A 21,386-nucleotide genomic window follows, 5' to 3' on the forward strand; every position below is an offset into this window, starting at 1 on the left:
AATGTGTTTTGTCCCCCTATAGTTTTCTTTAAAATTTTCTTTTTATATACTAGTTTTCAGAAATTTGATTTTCATATGCATTGTTATGGTTTTTCTTATGCCTCTTTTGCTTGGGATATGTTGAGATTTTTAGGTTTGTGAGTTTATGATTTTTATTAAATTTGTAAAATATTTGGCTAGTATTTCTTCAATTGCTTTTCCCTCCCCTTCTCCCTGTTTCCTTTCTTCTCCTTCTGTTATTCTTATTATACGTGAGTTAATCCTCTAATTAGTATTCTGCTGAAGCTGTGGTTATTTTTTGTCCAGTTTCCCCCTCTGTGCTTCACTTGATGGTTTCTGTTGCTCTGTCTTCATGCTCACTGATCTTTTCTGCAGTGTCTGTTGTGCAGTTAGTTACATCCAGTGGCTATAATTTCAGTTTCATTTTTTTAGATATTATATTTTTTATACCATAGTCCTGCCTGGGTAGTTTTTAATTTAATTCCTCATTGTCTTCATATTCACCTTTATATCCTTCAGAAAAATTTAAAAATATCTATAACATTTATCTTAAGGTCCTCATCTGCTAATACCATCATCTCTATCATTACTGGGTTTGTTTACGTTTGTTGACTTTTATCCTGATTTTGATGTTTTATTTTCCTGCTTCTTTGCATTCCTCTTACTTTTTATTGGATTCTAGATGCTAGATTTTATGTTGCTTGCTGAAAGTTGTAGTAGTCCTTTAATGAGTGTTGGACTTTGTTCTCACATTTGGTTTTTTATTTTTTTGAGACTTTTTATTATATTTTCTTAAGATAGGTTCATAATATTTTTTTGCTGTGGTGCTACTTTAGCTCTTATACTAAGATGTGGCTTTGAGGACTCTACCCAAGTTCCCTTGCATCTCTGTCTGTTCCAGCTGGTAGGGATGTGAACTATTCTAAGCTCTGTGTGAACCTGAGAATTGTTCACTGTGCTGCACTTGGGTATTTTTTCCCCTGGCCCGTGGACACTGACCTTACTCGTGTACAGTGTTACTCAGCCTTATTCTTGAAGATACCTTCTGCTGATGTCCAGAGCCCTCTCTGTGCAGCTGCTTCCTTTTAGTACACTGTCCTATAAATTCTAGCTGCTTTGGGCTTCTCAAAACTCTCATCTCAGTCTCTTTAACTTGGCACGACTGCCAGGTTCCTTTGGTTCCCCCTTCCTGTGCTGTGGCTTTGAAACCACCTTTAGGCAGTAAGCTAGGGCAGTTTCAGAGCTTAGTTCATTTGTAGTTCTTGCAGAGAACACTTCCTGTGTGGTATATTGTCCACTGTTTGAAAACTGTTACTTCATATGTTTTGTCTGATTCGCTAGTTGATTGTGGCAGGAGAGCAGTTCTATAAATAGAAGGGGAAGCAAAATTCCCCAATTTAAATGATCTTAACTCTTATTATTTCTGTCAGTATTCCAGGGTACCTGCTCGTCTGTGGAAATTTGAGACTGGGAATTATTTGCTTTCTTTTTTAATATGTTTAGAATAATCTTTTGGACAACAGATCTACTCTCCTACTCACTTTTTCCTGTTATCAACAGTAATTGTATGCCTTAAAAGTACTTCCTAATCTACTTTCTTTTAAGTCTTTTAATTTTCATAGGTTCTTTTTCAGAATTCTGGTCATTGTTGCTGTATCATCACATAATTCAGATAGATTTTTTTCTTATTTATTTACTAGTAACTACAGACTTTATTTGGATTTCACCAGTTTTCCCACTAATGTCCTTTTTCTTTTCCAGTATAGATCTTTTAAAGGTCACAAAAATTTTCATTTACTTTTGAAAAGTGCCAATCAGGTATTTTGTATAATGACCCTCAATTCCATTTTAATGTTTTGTCATGCTGTAATCTTTTTCTTTGTTCATTTCTCTGTCAGTAAACATTAGGGTTCCTTCCACCTTTTGGTTATTGTGAATAATGCTGCAGTGAACATGAGTCTGTAAATATCACTTTGCTGCTGCTGCTGCTAAGTCGCTTCAGTTGTGTCCGACTCTGTGTGACCCCATAGATGGCAGCCCACCAGGCTCCCCCGTCCCTGGGATTCTCCAGGCAAGAACACTGGAGTTGGTTGCCATTGCCTTCTCCAATGCATGAAAGTGAAAAGTAAAAGTGAAGTCGCTCAGTCTATTTGTGACCCCATGGACTGCAGCCCACCAAGCTCCTCCGTCCATGGGATTTTCTAGGCAAGAGTACTGGAGTGGGGTGCCATTGCCTTCTCCCAAATATCACTGTAGATCCTGCTTATAATTATTCAGGGTAAATACCCTGAAGTGAAGTTGTTGGGTCACATGGTAATTTTATTTTTTAATTTTTTTGAGGAATCTGCATACTGGTGTCCATAGCGGTTGTGCCATTTTACATTCTACCAGGACTGTGCCAGTTTCTCTATATCTTGGCCAACACTTACTGTTTTTTTTTGGCTGCACTGGGGCTTTGTTGTACTCATGGGCCTTCTCCAGTTGCAGCGAGCTGAGGCTGCTCTTGAGTTGCTGTGCGTGGGCTTCTCATTGTGGTAGCTTCTCTTGTGGCACGGAAGGGGCTCTCGGGCGCCTGGGCATCAGTGGTGTGGCGTGTGGCCTTAGTTGCCCACGGCATGTGGAGTCTTCTTCCAGAGGTCAAGCTTGTGTCCCCTGCGCTGACAGGTGGATGCCTAACCAGTGGACTGCCGGGGAAGTCTTATTTTCCGTTTTTTTTTTGATAGTGACCATTCAGCTGGGTGTGAGGTGATGCCTCATTGTGGTTTTGATTTGCATTTTCTTGATGATAGGTGATGTTGAGCATCTTTTCACATGTTTCTTGGCCGTTTGTTTATCTTCTTTTGGAGAAATGTCTATTAAGGTCCTTTGCTTTGATGTAGTCTCATTTTTTTTTTTTTCCTAATTTTGTTTTTGTTGCCTGTCCTTTTGGTGTCATATCTCAGAAATAATTGCCAAATGCAATGTCACAAAGCTTCTTCTGTACATTTCCTTCTGTAAGTTTCATAGTTTTAGGCTTTAGGTCTATAATCCATTTTGAGTTAATTTTTGTATATAGTGTAAGGTAAGGGTCTTCATTCCTTTGCATATGGCTGTCCAGTTTCCTCAGCATCATTTATCGAAGAGACTGTCTTTTCCCATTCTAGATACCCTTGTTTAAAGATTATTTGACTGTATATGGAAGGCTGTGTATCTGGGCTCTCTATTCTGTTCCTCTAGTGTATGTGTCTGTCTTTATGCCAGCTCCACACTATTTGGATTGCTATAGTTTTATATTTTGATACCAGGAATCATGCTATAGACTTTTGGGAAGAACACTATGGAGGTGAAGTGCTTTTCTCTTTGTGTATATCGAGGGCCTGTGTAATAGCCCTCAGTGATTTATTACTGGTGATATTTTACTAACCATGTGTACACTCGCTGGTATTTATTTATGTCATTTTTATTTCTGTATCTAGTAGGTAGTTACTTTTTAACAGTTTAGTTATATCTTTTATAACGTCATATAAATTAATATAAATTGTATTATATTTATATAATATACATTATATATTATATTTATATACTTAATATAAATTAATATAAATCTTAATATAAATTAAAAACATTTCAAAAAAAAACATTTTACGTTTTCCATGTTTTTGAATGTGTATTTTATAAATAGTTAATTCAGAATAATGGCGGAGTTTACATTGGTATCCTAACTTCCCTATACATAATATAATTTTGCATAAGATTTTAGATTAAACATAGTCAGATTTACCTATTACAATAAAATATATAGCTTCAGAAATAAAATAGATTTTAAATGGAGGAAGCATACATTAAGTCTAGCTACTCTTTCTTATGAGAAAAGAAATAATATTTCATTTCATTGCTGAAGTAATGTTTATGTAAACCTCTTCTTGCATTAGAGAGAGATCCCTACAATTTTGAATCTTTCCTATACCTTCAGGCTTCAATAATAACCTTAAGGGATCTGAATGTGTGTGTGTGTGTGTGTGTGTGCATGTGTGTGTGTATAAAATCCTCATTTCACCAAAAAGTCTTATAGGCTTTACCACTCCAATTTAAGCCAAAACTTTAAAATTCTTTGCTTTTGCAAGGCTTTTCTTTAGTAGATTTGAATTGATCAAAATGTCTTAGCTTGCCACCAAAGCCTGTACTAATAATCCTTAGAAAATTTCTTTTTCTTTTTTTGTACTTACAAAGCTATTGGAAAATATAGATGACTTGGGCTTTGTGAAATTTAAAATCCTGGCCAAGAGGAGGTGACCTGTGAAAATGGAGCTGTCTTCCAAGTTTAGTTGATGCATGTAAAAATTCTTTTGGCCTAAGAGATATGGGGACTTTCTTTTCTACGTTGTTGTTATATAATATGTTTTAATTTTAAGTTTATTTCTTTATTATGAAACATATTTTTGTCTAGGTAGGCAGTCAAAATGCAATAGTTATTAATACCAATAAATTTGAAAATAACTCCATGAACTCCCTATGGCCTTTTTATGTTGCAGTTACTGAACCTGTGGTAATAGCAACAAGCAGTTTTTTATCTACAGTATCCAGAAATACAGCTGCATTTTTTTTGTCCCCCAAGAAAGGCACAAATGTCTTATAAGTAGATTAATTAATATGTTTAAATTTGGTTAAAATATTTCTATTGTACCATTATTTTGCTATTATTTTTATTGCAGGTATACAGTATTTCAGTTACCTTTTATTTATTTTTTACTTTTCGGCTGCACCACACAGCTTGCAGGATCTTAGTTCTCTGCCCTGGGATCTTAGTTCACATGCCCTCAGCAGTGAAAGTGCAGAATTTAACTACAGGACTGCCAGGGAATTCCCTTTAATTACTTTTTTGATAAATATGAACTTGTAGATTATTCTAGTAACCTATACCAAATCTGGAAAGAGGCCTGGTAGTGCATGCCTTTAAATTCTCAGCTGAGTCTGTTATTACAGGCAAGCAGATTTGACCAGTGATGCTCTAAGTAACCAGTAATGATTTAAATGGCTGTTTTGGGAAACTTCTCTACTTTAATCTAAAATATTTAATTTGAATGGGATATAAGAGCTGTATTTTAAAGACTGATGGACAGGTACAAGTTAATATATCATTGCCAAATTGTACTTCTCACCAGTAGTATTTCGATGAGTCTCCCATGTTGCCTTTTGTTCACTACTATTTTAAAAGGGTCTCAGAGGTTAAAAAAAAAAAAGTGGTTCTCTGGTTTAAAAGTTCAATCATATGAACTAACTGTAACAAGTATAAACTGCTGAGTATAGGGTTAGATCTCATCTAATAGACATTTTTACCTTAAAGAAGTGTTTGGAAAAGAGAGAATAGTAATACAAGTTGGCATTCTCTGAGTGTGTGTTATTTATTATTAATAGCTTTTTTCTTGATTAAAGTTGTACTTTGGGAAAAATTCGCATTTTTACCTTCATAATCCACAGATCACAGTTCTAGACTACCAGTAATCCTTATGCATTAACAAGTAGAAGGGAGTCTGAGCTCCAAACTTTTATTTCCTACGAGGCAGTTAGCATCTGTTTCCCAATTCAGAATGCTTGGGAAGTAATTGACCTAACTAAATACATACGTCTCTACATTTATGCCAGAGGAAATCATACTAGATACAGGTGAGATGATACTGGTGTTTCAGCAACTTGATGAATGAAATATATAGGCTTTGTAGTATGATGTGAAACTAGTTATTTATAACAAAGATTCTTTGGGGAAATGTTTTTCACATTCTAAGTAGACTGAGATAGGAGCATAACTTAATTGTAAATCATGAGGTGCACTGTTGTAAATTTAATTCATTTCTGTTAGTAAGAATGTATCCTCCTCTTTCCCCAGATTGTTTTTATAACCCTCATGGATTTTATTTGAGCATTGAAATGACAGTAGGATAAATTTTTCTGTGCTAGCCTAAAAATTGGTTGAAATTGTTTTTATTCATTTTAGGAAATCTACCTTCTTCAATGTACTAACCAATAGTCAAGCTTCAGCAGAAAACTTCCCATTCTGCACTATTGATCCGAATGAGAGCAGAGTACCTGTGCCTGATGAAAGATTTGACTTTCTTTGCCAGTACCACAAACCAGCAAGGTAAGAAAAATCTTTATGCCATTGTTCATGTGGTAGCCCTGTATAGATTAAGTACACATACATTAGTGATGTATTTAAAATCATGTGTTTTAATTTTTTTTCAAAATTAATTCGGAATTGTTGTTTTGTGAGTGCTCAGTCACTCAGTGGTGTCTGACTCTTTGCAACCCCATGAACTGTAGCCCCCCAGGCTCCTCTGTCCATGGGATTCTCCAGGCAAGAACACGAGTTGGTTGCCATTATTTGGGGTGATTATTAAAGTAATGTAGAGTCTGGAGAAGGGTAAGGAAGGATACATCCATTGTTAACATTGCAGTTATTTTTTTCTGGGGAGTGTGAAGTAAAGGGAGTAATTAGTCTGTATTGTGTGATTCCACTCATGTAAATGTATACACGTATGTGTGTATTCATAGGAAAATGTATGAAGTGAAGATCACAAACTAATCCATGGTTATCTCTAAGGAATGTAATTTTTAGAATGGAATTTCATTTTTTATTTCTTGTGTTTCTCTATGTTGTTTAAAGTTTTTATAACAAACATGTTATTAGGCTGGTGCAACAGTAATTGCGGTTTCAGACCCTGAATTTTAAATAATTGTAATTAGGTTCAGACATATCTTTATTAATCAAAATAGGAACCATTACAGTCAACACATTTTTGCCAATGAGAAATAAGTTTGTTTATTCCTGTAGCATAAAAATCTGTGCTTTGGGATTCAGCAAACTTGTGAAAAGCGTTTTCTGCGTCCTGCTGGTTGTGGAAGCATTTTCCTTGCAAAAAGTTGCCGAGATGGCTGAAGCAGTGGTAGTTGGTTGACAAGAGGTCAGGTGAATGGGACAGATGAGGCCAACCTTGTAGAACAATTTGTTCAACTTTTGAAGCATTGGTTGTGCGACGTTCAGTGGGGCATTGTCATGCAGAATTGGGCCCATTCACTTGATCAATGCCTGCTGCAGGCATTGCAGTTTTCTGTGCATCTCGTTGATTTGCTGAGCATACCTCTCAGGTGTAATGGTTTTGCTGAGATTCAGAAAGCTGTAGTGGATCAGGCTGGCAGCAGACCACCAAACAGTGACCATGACCCTTTTCTTGGTTCAAGTTTGGCTTTAGGAAGTGCTTTGGAGCTTCTTCTTGGTCCAGCCACTGAGCTGGTCATTGCTGGTTGTTGTATAAAATCCGCTTTTCGTTGCTTGTCACAGCCTGATAGAGAAATGGTTCATTGTTGTTGTGTAGGATGAGAGAAGATGACGCTTTAGAACGATGATGTTTTTGATTTTCGGACAGTTCTCAAAGCACCCACTTGTCAAGCTTTTGCACCTTTCTAGTTTGCTTCAAACGCTGAATGACTGTAGAATGGTTGATGTTGAGTTCTTCGGCACCTTCTTGTGTAGTTGTAAGAAGATCAACTTCGATGATTGCTCTCAATTGGCTGTTGTCACCTTCCGATGGCTGGCCACTGTGCTCCTCATCTTCAAGGCTCTCGTCTCCTTTGCAGAACTTCTTATACCACCACTGCACTGTACATTCGTTAGCAGTTTCTGGTCCAAATGCATTGTTGATGTGAGTTGTCTCTGCTGCTTTATGGCCCATTTTGAACCTGAATAAGAAAAACGCTTGGATTTGTTTTTTGTCTCACATCATTTCTATAGTCTAAAATACATATAAAATAAACAGCAAGTAACAATTCATTAGCAAAAATCATAAAGCAAGAATTGCACATTAAAATGATGTATAGCATAACCACATTTATTTAAGAATGTATTCCAATATCAATTGCAATTCCAATGCAAAACTACAGTTACTTTTGCACAAACCTAAATAGTATATTTTTAATTAGAAAAAAAATAATATAGGTTTATTGTAGGAAATTCACAGCATGGAAATGTATAAAGAGAGGAGTAAAAATCACGTATACTTCTGTCTTGATATAATAAATATAAGTACTTTGGAGGTAGAAACTTCCATACTTTTGATATTTTTTTACTTGGGGTATTATTAGTATTTTTCTAGAGTAAAAATACAGATTTAAATGATTTTTAATACAATACTTATGCTTCATACTACGTTATATGAACGTGTGTACAGTTTATTTGCTCTTTCCCTACTATTGAGATTTTGTGTGCATTTAGTTTTTCGCTCTTTTGAACGTGGTGATAAATCCCAAGATTTCATCTCCAGTCCTGAACTCTGTTGAACTCCAGACATGTATCTTAACTGCCTCTTTGACACTGACACTTAGATGACTAAGCAAGTGCCTCTGACCTGACATGTCCAAAATGAGCTTCTTGGTTTCACCCTGCCTGTGTCAATATTGTGCTTCCTCAAGACTTTTATAATTCAGTAAATACCCCTATTATTTCTCTAGTTGCTTAAGTTAAAGCCCAAGATTTATTCTGGATTCTTTTCTTTCCTCACCCCTACATCCAATCTGTCAGAAATTCCTGAGTTCTAACTATAAAATATATACCAAATTCATTTTCTTCTCTTACTTTCATCCTCTAGTTTTAGCATCTGTTCATTTTTGACAAATTAATTATTACTGTGATGATTGTCACATGATGATTTTGTAATTTCATCATTTATTTTTCATTTATTAGATGGCATTCTGCTATAAGAAGAGCTTTCTTGTTTTCATTTATTCATTCATATATTTATTCCTATCACTGTTACTCACTTTGTTATAATCTATTATAATCATTGGACGTAGCTCAAATTATATCCCTCAGATTGACTCCTCAAGCTGACTTCTGTATCCTTTTTAAAAACATTTTATTTTTAAATGATTTCAATTTTATATATAAGCTAAAAAATTATATGTAGAATGCTTGTATGGTTTCACTCAAATTTCTCTGAACTCTTGAAAGTAAGTTGCAGACATAATGCCACACTGCACTTTAATTCTTCAGTTTTTATTTGCTAAATATAGACACTCTCCAGCATTGCCAGAGTAAACCATTATAATCAGGACATTGACAATGATCTAAATTTCATACGATCTAAAAACATAGTCTTAAAAATCACTGGTGCGTGTATAAAAAGTCCTTGAATAAGGGCTCAAGTTTTTGCTTTTTGATATATGGTATTAATGGTTTAAACCTTTATCATGGCCTTAAATCAAGAATCAGAATTAAACTCATTCCCATTAGAAAACTGAATCTCAGAACTATAGATTGACCTGTCTTGTTTCCTCATAAAAGGAAATGGAAATCTAAGAAGGTAAAATGATTTGTCCAAGGTCACACAGATAGTTAATGTCAACCAGCACTAGAGCTGAAGGCTTCTTTAAATTCAGGGCCTTTCCACTCATATCTATGCTACTGTACTTTATATTTATCATATGGGTGATAGTTTTGGGTATAAGACATTATGTAGATGAATTTGGTTGCACTTAACGTACTGATTTGAAAATTCATTTATTGAGATAGCAACAGGTAGCTGGTATTTTAGTGTTGGTGTCAGCACTTGAGTTGTGTCAACGAGGACCTGGGTTTGTCCCCCTCTCCATTTTACTTTCTTCCTCAGCTGGATCCTAAGATTGCCTTCCCTTTTATTCACAGGATGCCTCTCCAGTCTTGGAATTGTATACTTTGTCGTCCATGTTCAGAGTGAGGAAAGAGGGGTTTGCTTCTAGAAGCTCTGTCAGAGCACTGATGAGCTTCTATTTAAGAATACTCTTACCTTCTCTGGCAAACCTCTCCTTAAGTCTTTCTAGGCAAGTGGGGCAAAGCAGAGGTCTTGGAGTCATTGGTTGTGCCTAGGGGATGAGATTAAACTGCTTATTTAGGTCCAAGTACATGCCCCTTCTAGAATTAAGTATAGAGCCTGCTTCTCCAAAGCTCTGGGCTACACTGGCGAGGGATGGCTGGCCAAGTGACAGTCAGTATAGTCCCCAGGGGAAGGGCAGAGGACACCACTGGTGAGGCAACCGCAGTATCCACCAAAAGCTGAACCATATCTCATGTATGTTTTCTGTGGATTTGCTGATAAGAGCTATCAGCTATTTCTATTTGTATAAAAAAAAACTTATGGAACAGTTATTTTTAAAATACTCATTTTCCATGTAGATAATAGAGAAGTATTTTATGGAACTTTATGTTGTGTTTTATCATGTAGTAAAATTGACATTCTGAAAAGTGAATATTCTGAAAATTGACAAAGGATACATATGTAGGCCATACACCTTTGTCATATGACGTTGAGCTTTATTTACTCATGCTTTAATCTCCCTTTTTACATGGCTGACTGGTTTTGTTAACTTGTTTTCTAGTTTGTGTTAACTGTTACTTGACCTTGTCTCATTCTGTTGCAGTTGTTAACAACTAGGTTGTTACTATTCTGTTAATTGGTTCACATCATTACATGCACTTCGGGGCTGTAAAACCCATATGGCGATTAAATGCAAGAGGGAGAGCACATCCGTATACCTATGGCTGATTCATTGATATTTAGCAGAAAACAACAAAAATCTGTAAAGCAATTATCCTTCAATTAAAATAAATTAATAAAATAAAAATAAGAGGGATTAATAAAATCATTTGTATTTAAATTAAAAAAATGCAAACCTAGATATCCTGTATCCCAGTTTCATTACTATTGAGCTGAATGATCCTGTGTGCAGTAGATTTCTTAACTCCTCAAAGGCTCAATTTCCTCATCTGTAAAGTGGGTTTAATAAATAACATCCACCGTATAGAGTTGTTGAACTTTGAAATGATAATGCACATCACCAGTCCGTGTCACTTGGTCTGGTTCCTGGCACAGTCAGTTGTCCGTTAGCTCATTTTGTGATGGTCGCCTTGCCTTGTATCAGTGTGCTCTGAAACATTCCCCCCTCTCTGCTTTTGTGTATGTGTGCATGTGCCCGTGGAGCAGTATAATAAAATTAATGATGTGAGTTTTCGTTTTTAGAGACATAATAACAACATCTATTCTGTTTTAAAATGTTTTCTCTTCATTTTCCTAGTTAAGAAAGATTATTTCTTGCTTGCATTTTTAAATTCATTTGAGAGTCTAATAAACATTGTTCTAGAAAGTAAAAAATTAATTTATGTAATGTGTTTGGAAGAGCCATTTGGCTAATAAACAGGTTCTTAGTACTGTCTTCTACTAAAGTCATTTTTTGTTTTTCAGCAAAATTCCTGCTTTTCTAAATGTAGTGGATATTGCTGGCCTTGTGAAAGGAGCTCACAATGGGCAAGGCCTGGGGAATGCCTTTTTATCTCATATTAGTGCCTGTGATGGAATCTTTCATTTAACACGTAAGTACAGTTGTTTATTTAGTTGATTGATTCCATTATGATTCATATTTTCTTTCCATTGTGCAAATCAAATAATAAATAACTAATAAAATAAGATTTGCTTAGTTTCACAGGGTGAATCGTGGTTTGTGTGTTAATTGTGACTTAATGTGATTAGGTATCATCTCCACATAAAAAGGCTTATTCCACAGTATATGCTGTGTTGTTGTCAGTTTCTAATTGAATTTTATCCCATTTTGGATTAGACTCATTGAGAAGTGTTTCTATGCAGAAGTAATTTTGTTGATTATAAAAGGCATTTTGAAATTTTCTTAACTTGTGGAATTTTCCTTCATTTTTGCTTTCCATGTGTTGAGAAGACAGAATTGATAAAGGAGGGGATTCCATTATTCTAGAGGAGAGAAAAGCATCCGGGTTATATATTAGAGATGAAAGGATTAAGGAGAAACTATAGATCAGCTAGTTGTTAATGAAGAGAGGGATATAAAGCAAAGAGAAAAAATAGGTGGAATTATGTGTTGGTTTGAGTTCTACAGAAGTGACCCACGAACATAGTAATCCTCTGAAAAAATAGAAAGTTTTAGGTTAAGGTTCAGGTCAACACTACTTTATGGTAATAATATTGTAATGAACAAATTAATGCAAATGAAGGAAATATAAATCAGAGGTGAAGTCTGATTTAGTGTTTTTCTCTGTTACTGGTCCTAGACAGGTAGCTATAAGCAACTGAGAATGAGCATTTAGAAAGTTTTGCTTAGTAATTCATTTTTATTTTATTCCACAAAAGCTCATAATAGATAGTTTGAGAAGCACTGTTCTAGGTAGCTTTACTTGAAGATATAAAGACACTTTATGGACGAGATTGTGATGTAGGCAGAGAATAAGATTGTATATTTGTGAGTATGGAGGGGCTTTAAATCTTTAGACCACTCTGTCTTATTTGACACATTATTTGTGGAGCACCTCTTTCTGTTGTGCTAAGGGATATGATGGTGAGTGGAAACAGAAATGACCCTCTCTCATGGTGTTTACAATCCAGTGGAGGAAACACACACTGAGTAAATGGTCTTGTAAATGCCAGATATCATTCTCTAATTGTGTACAGAGAAGAGAGACAGATTTTTTTGGAACCATGAACATTTTTTTTAATGGTTTGCATGAGTTAAAAATGAAAAACTGGGCTTTCCTGGCGGCTCAGTGGTAAAGAATCCTCCTGCCAGTGCAAGAGATAATGAATTCGATCTCTGATCCAGGAAGATCCCACATGCCCCGAAGCAGCTAAGCCCCTGTGCCCAGCTATTGAGCTTGTGCTCTGGAGCCTGGGAACTGCAACTATGAAGCCCAGGTGCCGCAACTCCTGAAGCCCAGATACCCCAGAGCCGGTACTCCACAAGAAGAGAAGCCACTGCTATGGGAAGCCTGTGTACCGCAACTAAAGTGTAGCCCCTGCTCGCTGCAACTAGAGAAACCCTGTGCAGCAACGAAGACACATCACAGCCAAAAATAAGTAAAGAAATAAAGTTTTAGAAAATTGAAAAACTTTTAAAAAGTGGGAATTTCTCCATATTTTTGCCATAAATGGCATCTGTAATTTTGAATAAACAACTCTGATGAGCTATGGGTATACTCTATGGTGAGGTGTATGTATTAACTATAGAACAAAATTTCTTTATGAATTCATAATTTTCCTTTTTTGTGTGCTTTTAGTTTTCCTTGATCATGTTGTTAAAGAAAAGTGACACAATACAGAATACGGAAATAGGAACCACGTTATGGGAAGCAAATTCTTTTAAAATTTATATATGTGGTAACTTCTCATAGATGTTTTATTTAGAAAAATAATTTTTTTCTCTAGAGTTCAGTGAGCCAATATAATTTGCTTTTACCAATTTTTAGAAGCAATATAACTTCCTATTGTTAGATATTTAAAGCTTTGAACATGACCAGACTATTGATTTCATGGAATCCTTAGCTTTTTAAAGCTGGCATTTGAAGTTTTGAAGTGATTTTTCAACAGAAAGCTAAAATGCTTGTGTGTTATCTGAAGGACAGCACCTTTGGCTGTATCATTGCACCTACTGTCAAGCTGTCAACAAGTTTATAGTTGAAACTTGTTAGTTTCTCAGCAGCCACTTAGAGATATGACCTTGTAGCCTGGAAATAAGAGTTCTGCTTTTTGAGGTATGAGGCAGTTTTGTTCCCAATTTAGAAACATATAGGAGGTTCAGATTTATAGAACTGTTAATTGTGAAGTATGTACTCATTTATAGTTATAGAAAACAAAATTTCAAATACAGTTGATTATTTTCACCTAAATTGTTGTGTGTTTGCATGTGTGTGTAGTTGGTGGTAATGGTGGGAAGATGGGATGTGTGGTACCCTGTTCTTTCCAGAGTTCTGTTCCCCAGTTGCTTGTTAAAGGGACAAAATGTAGGAACCTGGGATGACTGTAGAGTTAGCATGTTTTTAAATACCTCTTTAGGACTTCCCTGGTGGCTCAGATGGTAAAGCGTCTGTCTACAATGTGGGAGACCTGGGTTCGATCCCTGGGTCAGGAAGATTCCCTGGAGAAGGAAATGGCAACCCACTCCAGTACTCTTGCCTAGAAAATCCCATGGATGGAGGAGCCTGGTGTCCATGGGGTTGCAAAGAGTCAGACACAACTGAGCGACTTCACTTTCACTTTCACTTTAGGGTATGAACAGACTCTGGCAGTTATGGCCTGGCAAGCAGTTCATTACTAACAATATTAGCATGTGTCTGAATTGTTGGCATTTTATTTTGATTTCTAGAAGAAGGGAAATGATTACTAAGCACCTAGTATTAGGTGAAAGTGAAAGTGAAGTTGCTCAATAGCATCTGATTCTTTGTGACCCCGTGGACTGTAGCCTACAAGGATCCTCTGTCCATGGGATTTTCGAGGCAAGAGTACTGGGGTGGGTTGCCATTTCCTTCTCCAAATATTAGGTACTATGGTAGATTTTTTTTCTAATGTATTCTATTTAATGTTAACAATTCTGCAGGATTGGTGTTATCCCAGCTGTATAGGTGAGGGTATTGAGAGAAAAAGACTAAGTAGTTTTGCTCAAGTACATAGTAAATGTAAATTTGGCCTCGAGCCCATCTTTCTTCTTTCTTTTTCTGGTCACACCATGCAGCCTGTGGGATCTTAGTTTTCCAACCAGAGATTGAATCTGGGCCCCGGGCAGTGAATGTGCCAGAGTCCTAACCACTGGACTACTAGGGAATTTTCCCCATCTCTCTTCTTTAAGCTCTTTTTTTTCACCATACCACACTGTTTTATTCACTTTTAGATCTGAATGTTTAGAATCTACATAGTAAACATGTTAAAGATCCATGTATTTGTGTGTGTGGTGGATGTGGGGAAAGAAAAAGAGAAGTTAAGTGCTTGGAGTATGCTGTTTTCCAGAGACTACCTGCTCTTCACAGTAGTGACCTATAGACGTATCTGGAGACGTTTCTGAAGAGACAGATGCTGTATAGTGATTTTAAAAGAATTGGGTTATAGTTTTATTCTTTTGTTGCCATCAAATATTTATTAAGTACTTACTGTGTGCCAGGCTATGTGGTAAGTGCTTTATGTGAGGAATTTCATTCAATTCCCAGAGTAAGTCAGATGTAGGTGCAGAGAGGTTAGAACATGTGTCCAGGGTTAATAGCTGGTAGGTGGTATAGTTGGGAGTAGTACTCAGGAAGGCCAGTCTGACTGCAAAACCTGCACTCTTAGCCTTTGTACCAGTGGTGACCAATAGAAATACAATGTGAGCTACCTGTGTAGTTAAAAGTTTTCTGATAGTCACATTAAAAAAGTAACAAATGAAATTAACTTTAATAACATTTACTCTATCAAAAATATTATTTCAGTGTTAGTCAATATGAAAATTTATTGATATATTTTTTGGTGCCATGTTTTTGAAATCTGGTGTGTAATTTTTACTTAGAGCACATGTCCATTTGGACTAGCTGCATTTCAAGTACTTTATAGCCATATGTTGGAGAAGGCAATGGCAACCCACTCTAGTACTCTTGGCTGGAGAATCCCATGGACGGAGGAGCCTGGAAGGCTACAGTCCATGGGGTTGCTACGAGTCAGACACGACTGAGCGACTTCACTTTTACTTTTCACTTTAGTGCCTTGGAGAAGGAAATGGCAACCCACTCCAGTGTTCTTGCCTGGAGTATCCCAGGGACGGGGGAGCCTGGTGGGCTGCCGTCTATGGGGTCACACAGAGTTGGACACGACTGAAGCAACTTAGCAGCAGCATCAGCATAGCCATATGTGGCTAATGGCTACAATATTAGTTACTTATATTCATAGAAAGAAATTTGAAGAGAGACCTCAAATTGTTAATAGATTCTTTGGAGAATAGAATTGGGATGGAGAGAGAGGTGGGTGACTTTCCTTTCTTATGTTAGACCCTTGGCTAGCTTTTTAAAAAGTGAACATGTATTATTCTGATTTTTAAAACATGAGAAATTTTCTTATTTAAATACCAATGTAGTGAGTGAGTGAAGTCACTCAGTTGTGTCCGACTCTTTGTGACCCCGTGGACTGTAGCCTATCAGGCTCCTCCGTCTATGGGATTTTCCAGACAAGAATACTGGAGTGGGTTGCCATATCCTTCTCCAGGAAATCCTCCTGACCCAGGGATTGAACCTGGGTCTCCCACATTGTAGGCAGACGCTTTACTGTCTGAGCCACCAGGGAAGTCTGATGTAAGGTATGTACAAATGATTCAAGTAAAATTCTAAGGAGTTCTGTATTAAATCAGTGAGAAGATGGCTTTGCTTAGAATGTTGTGATTCACGAGTTGTCAGTGATCTACTGCTATCTCTGTAAAAATGTTTGGTTTTTAAACTGGGCTAATCAGGACAGTTCTGCCAGGATGATTTAGTTAAAGATTTTATTCTCAGATAATGAAATTAGTGGGCTCTGTTGTTAAAGAAGTTACTTCCTTGAGAGCTCCCACAGCATTATGTTTGTATGTTCTGTTCTGCCATTAAATGATACTTGAATTTCTAAGGTACCTTAGTGGTGTGTGGTTGAGTGTGTGTGTATGTAAGGCAGATTGCCTTTATACCTCCTTGTTCTAATAACTAATTCCTTTTCGTACAGTTATCTCTTCCTCATTTTATGTATTCTTGGTAAGGGGATATTATCCAGTTTCCTCCTTCCACCGCGGGAACCTTATCTGTGCCCTTGACAGACACAGCCAAGAACTGGCCACCCAACCTGAGCTGGGCTTTGAGAGATGAAAAGATTGAGTTAAGGTCATTAAGAACTCAGTATTTCATTTCATCTGGCTTTTTTTTTTCCCACCCCAAGAGGAAGAATGATAATAGAAAAGGAAGCGTAGTCTTCTAAATAGATTCTTAACATTTTTATTGTATTTACACCAGTTGTTTTAATATCCCGAGTGCAGAGTCATCTGAAGAAAATTCCTTGTTGATTTGTCAAAGTGAAGGGAAAGGCTTGCTAGTCATGCCAGCCCATTGTTGTTTTGTGATATAATCAGTAGCCATCTATGTGATATCAAAAAGTATTCCCTTGTAATAGGTTGGGTTATGTATAATTTAGGTAGTGTTCTCCAGTAGTCCACATAGAATTATAAGTTGGTTATTTGTTTATCCCCCCTCCCCATCATATCTAATGAGTGGGCAGTTTTGGTTTTATCAGATTTCACCCCACCTTTTCATTATAAATGGCTAAATAGATGTTGATACTTTAAAAAATATAATGTTTAAAAATTCTGAATGATACATGGTTATTATAAACAAAATAGGAAATAATGAAGTGTTCACAATAAAATTTCATGTCTGTCCCTTGCTTCCAGTCTTCAGAAGTAACTGCCTTTTCTTTAAAATCTGAAAGGATATGTGCTTATTTTCCTCTCCTGATTACATGGAGGAGTTTAGTTTCTATTTGAATTTATTTTCCAATGTTTATTTTCCTTAAAAAAAATAATCTAGTAAGTAGAGCATTTCAGTTTTCAGAATAACTGTTAATTGTAGCTTGGTTTTTATGTCATTTCTTTTTATTTTGAAAGATCTATGAAGTTTTATAATTCTTAAAAAAATGTCTGTTGCCCCCCTTGCTCCCACTCCGCAATATGATTTTAAGCCCTTGACTGATTTTACTTCTCTTTTGGGCTTACGTCTCTTAAACTGGGCAGACAAGTTCATATGAGATAGAATTAAAATTAATCTATGTAGATGATTTCTGTGCAGATGGTTAGAATTTTTGGCCAGGAAAAATAAAAGCCCTGATCCTTTCTCTTTTGTTATTAATGACAGATGCCTCTTCATTCTGTTTTGTATTACTATTCCTCTGTGTCTTGTTTGAATTTCATATGTCTAAATTGCTCAGTTAGAGTTTTAACAGTAAGATTCCAGACAGTTCCTTTAGTTTTGTTGCCTGTGTTTGCTAAAAAGTAGCGTTGATGGAAGAAAGAGGTTTTAAGTTGCCTTTCTAGTTTATATAGAATGTTAGCCCTCAAGGCACTACAACTTTATTGAACTGCTAAATAAGAAGGTAAAAATGCTTTCATTTAATTGCCACCCCCCTTTAGGTTAAGTTAGGTGTTTATATGTTTTGTAAATCACCTTTAATTACCACAGAACATAAATTGCTGTTTTTCAAGAGACCACCTCCCCCCTTCCTCATAAGCACGTCATTTAAGAGTTTAAAATGAGTCACACATTTTTGCCTAGACACAAATTGCCAATATAAAGCTGTCTTTGATTGTATCCTAAAATAATGGAGTTTTTTTTCTTTGGGTCCTGTAATTTTCTTTTTCAGCAGTATTTATTAAATTAATCTAGTATTGGATTGCAGTAAACAATCTGACCAAAAAACATATGTTTTCTTTGTTTCCTCGGTACAAATTCAATGGGTTAAGTAATCATGCAGTGGTTCTCATCTACATATACAACGCATTCTAATAATGAACTTCTGTTGACTGTGGAAAATATTGCAGCAGTAGGAAACAGTTCCTTCTAGTTTACACTGTAATAGTGTATGAAGTTATTTAATCTGCTAGCTGTTTACAGTTTAATTGCTTAAACGTATCCTCATATTCATGGTGGTCTTATATTTACTTAGGTGCTTGAGGCATTCTCATTTTTTTTTTCTTAATTGTCTTTTCTGACACATTTTAGAGATCTCCTTTCCTGTCCTCTCTGCTCAAAATAGCAACTATATGGATTCTTTAAAAAGCTCTTCTCTCACTAAGAGTTGAAATTACTCAGGGATGGAAGGGCAACTTCTAAGGTCCTGGAGAGTCTCTTGATCTTTTAAACATTAATGTTTGAACTACGTTTTTCTTAGTTGTCAGAACACTGTCATTATGTTAAGTTAAAAATGTAAGTTTGAGACTGATTTGGTTTTGAAAACCAGTGTATTCATTGTTATACTTGACTTGAGTGAAATCGTAACACTTGTGTTTTACTACAGTGTAAGTCTTCAGTTTTACTATAACTTGTCCCTTTGCAAATATTACACTGACACCCGTAAACCACCCATTGTAGGCCCAGAATCATTTTCCTGCATCAGTGACTCAAAATATTGAGCTTGTGGGTTGCCAGCCTAGGCAGCTGAGGGAACTCGGGGCTTCCTTTAAGGGCTGCAGGCTGTGTAGCAGTGCTAGTCCTTTAGAACCAAAAGATTCCTCTCCTCTCCCCTGTGAGGTCAGGGTGTCCCTCCGGAACCGCAGACTGCTCAAGAGCCTGGAGCGATCTCCTCCAGGCCTGTGATGTCTCCTCCTGCTCCATCTTCCCTGTGTCTTGCTGTCCTCGCTCCCAGGGCAGGAGGGAGGAAGGCGCGTTGCCTGGCTGGCTTGGATTTGACGGACTGAGTTCTTGCTGTTGGGAACTAAAGAAGACCCCACTGTCTCACCAGACCTCTAGACACTTCACCCGTCATATAGGTAAAGAGTTGGGTCAGGGGAAGGTGGTTTTGTTCCGCTTTGCTCTTCCCTGAGTGGAAAGGGACGACTGTATCCACCTTCTCCATAAGTCAGCTGTGAAGATCTTCTCTTGTACGCCAATTGTCAGGTCGATGGAACTGAAATGGTGTTTATACATTATAGCTTTCTGGGAATAGTGTTCTCCCTCGTTCCCCAACTAAATTTACTATTCAAATTTTGTTAAATCCTTAGAGTGAAAATGAAAATGCAGGGGATTACGTGTACCCCACTCATTTCCTAACTTGTTTTTTTCCATCTTGGTATATTCAGGCTGAATTCTGATTTGTGTATTGTGTATAAAAAGTTTGAGAAAGAACTCTAATTAAAATTATTTTGAATATGGTTTTTAAAACCAATTGAAAGTGTTATATTTGGGGTTTTAGTCAGATCAAGGATTGATATTTTACTTTAAAGAACTTAAGAAAATAAAGTCCCATAAAGGAAATTTACTGTAGGTTATGATTTTAAATACAGAACCACAGTCTTATTATATATCACCATTTTAAATATGATCTGCTATTTATAAACTCATGGTTGTAGTAATAGGAAGGAATCAGATGAATGAGTAATAGGGAAAGGAATGTACTGAGTTAGGAGCAGGCACTTTTCGGTGCTCTCATATGATACTCCTGTGAATGAGATCTTATTAGCCCATTTTAGAAACGAGGAAACTGGATCTCAGGGAGTTTAAATAACTTCCAAAAACCACACAGCTACTGAGTTGGCAGAGTCAAGATTTTTTAGCAAAACTCATCCTTTAATTACTACCCTGTGTTTACTTCCTGAAACCATTTTATTGCTTAAAATTATAAAACATTTTTCTTATTTTAGGGTAGCTTTAATAGTAATAATAATTTTTAACGAGAGGATAATATTTCATTGCCAGTGATCTACAATTTATCATTTCCTAGGTACTAGAGTATGTTTTTAGTTATTCTGCTGTGATAGATGACGCTTCTGTGAGTGACTTTATTCACATACCTTTTTGCCTTTATTGTATTGTTCGCTCTTTTTGTTGGTTAGTTACCCAGTCATGTCTAACCCTTTTATGGACACGATGGGCTGCAGCCCTCCAGGATCCATGGGATTTCCCAGACAAGAATACTGGAATAGGTTGTCATTTTCTCCAGGGGATTTTCTTGATCCAGGGATCAAGCCTGCATCTCCTGCATTGCAAGTGGATTCTTTACCACTAAGCCACTGGGGAAGCCATTATTTGCTTAAGAAATATTTATTGGAGAGAAATTAATGAATCAAAGGGTACATTCTTTTACATTTCATTACTTGCTAGCCATTGCCATGTTGATTTTCAACAGGGTTTCTTGAATTTGCTTTTTTGTAGAAATTATCATACTGCATTTAACCAGCTGTAAATACCAGTTGTACAGTGTATATTGGGAACAACTTAAAGTATACATAAATCAGTGAAATAAGATTACATGTTAACTATTTACCCTATTGAGAGTAAAGGGGAAAAGCTAAGTGACTTTGATAAGGAAATAGCTGGCAGAGCCCCAAGAGTAGAACTGTTCCTGAAGAACAGTTGTTGGAAGAGAGAGAATGGAGGAGCCTGAACGCACTGGAATTTACTAGGGGGTTGCTGTTTACCTGGTTTGCCATTCTTGGCAGGGCTTTGTGGTTAATCTCTGAGTTAAATTTGATGTAAATTAAGACCAGACTAATTTGAATTTGAATTTGAATCCTTCTTTGTTATAACCTCTTTCAGTTCTTGTTGTCAGGCTTTCTTTGCTGACATTGTAATTTGTGGATGAGAATTCTAAACTTTGCTTCATTTCATTTGAGAGGCATTAGGAAACTTAATTACTTTACTTGCAAATAGATTTATACTGAGTATTTGCATACAAGTATTGCATACATATGTTATAAACGTCTCTGTTTTTTCACTAAATGACTTATTAGGTAATACTATGTTAGGAAATCTAATAAAGGAGAGAAAGTTAATATTATTTTACATGGTTTACTTAACCCTGATGTTTATATGTTGTATTTTCCTTTCATTTTTGATA

General features: G+C 36.3%; 1 protein-coding gene across 1 annotated transcript in view; it reads left to right on the forward strand.

Annotated features, from left to right (window-relative positions):
* The window catches only part of OLA1 (Obg like ATPase 1), a 164,611-nt gene that overhangs the window by 13,606 nt on the left and 129,619 nt on the right, over positions 1 to 21,386 (forward strand). The window contains exons 3-4 of the mRNA XM_027557358.1: positions 5,972 to 6,115; positions 11,247 to 11,374. Of these exons, the coding sequence (XP_027413159.1) occupies positions 5,972 to 6,115; positions 11,247 to 11,374 (272 nt within the window). The remainder of the gene's footprint in view (positions 1 to 5,971; positions 6,116 to 11,246; positions 11,375 to 21,386) is intronic.

This window comes from Bos indicus x Bos taurus, chromosome 2 (genome assembly GCF_003369695.1).
Source record: "Bos indicus x Bos taurus breed Angus x Brahman F1 hybrid chromosome 2, Bos_hybrid_MaternalHap_v2.0, whole genome shotgun sequence".
Taxonomy (NCBI): Eukaryota; Metazoa; Chordata; class Mammalia; order Artiodactyla; family Bovidae; genus Bos; species Bos indicus x Bos taurus.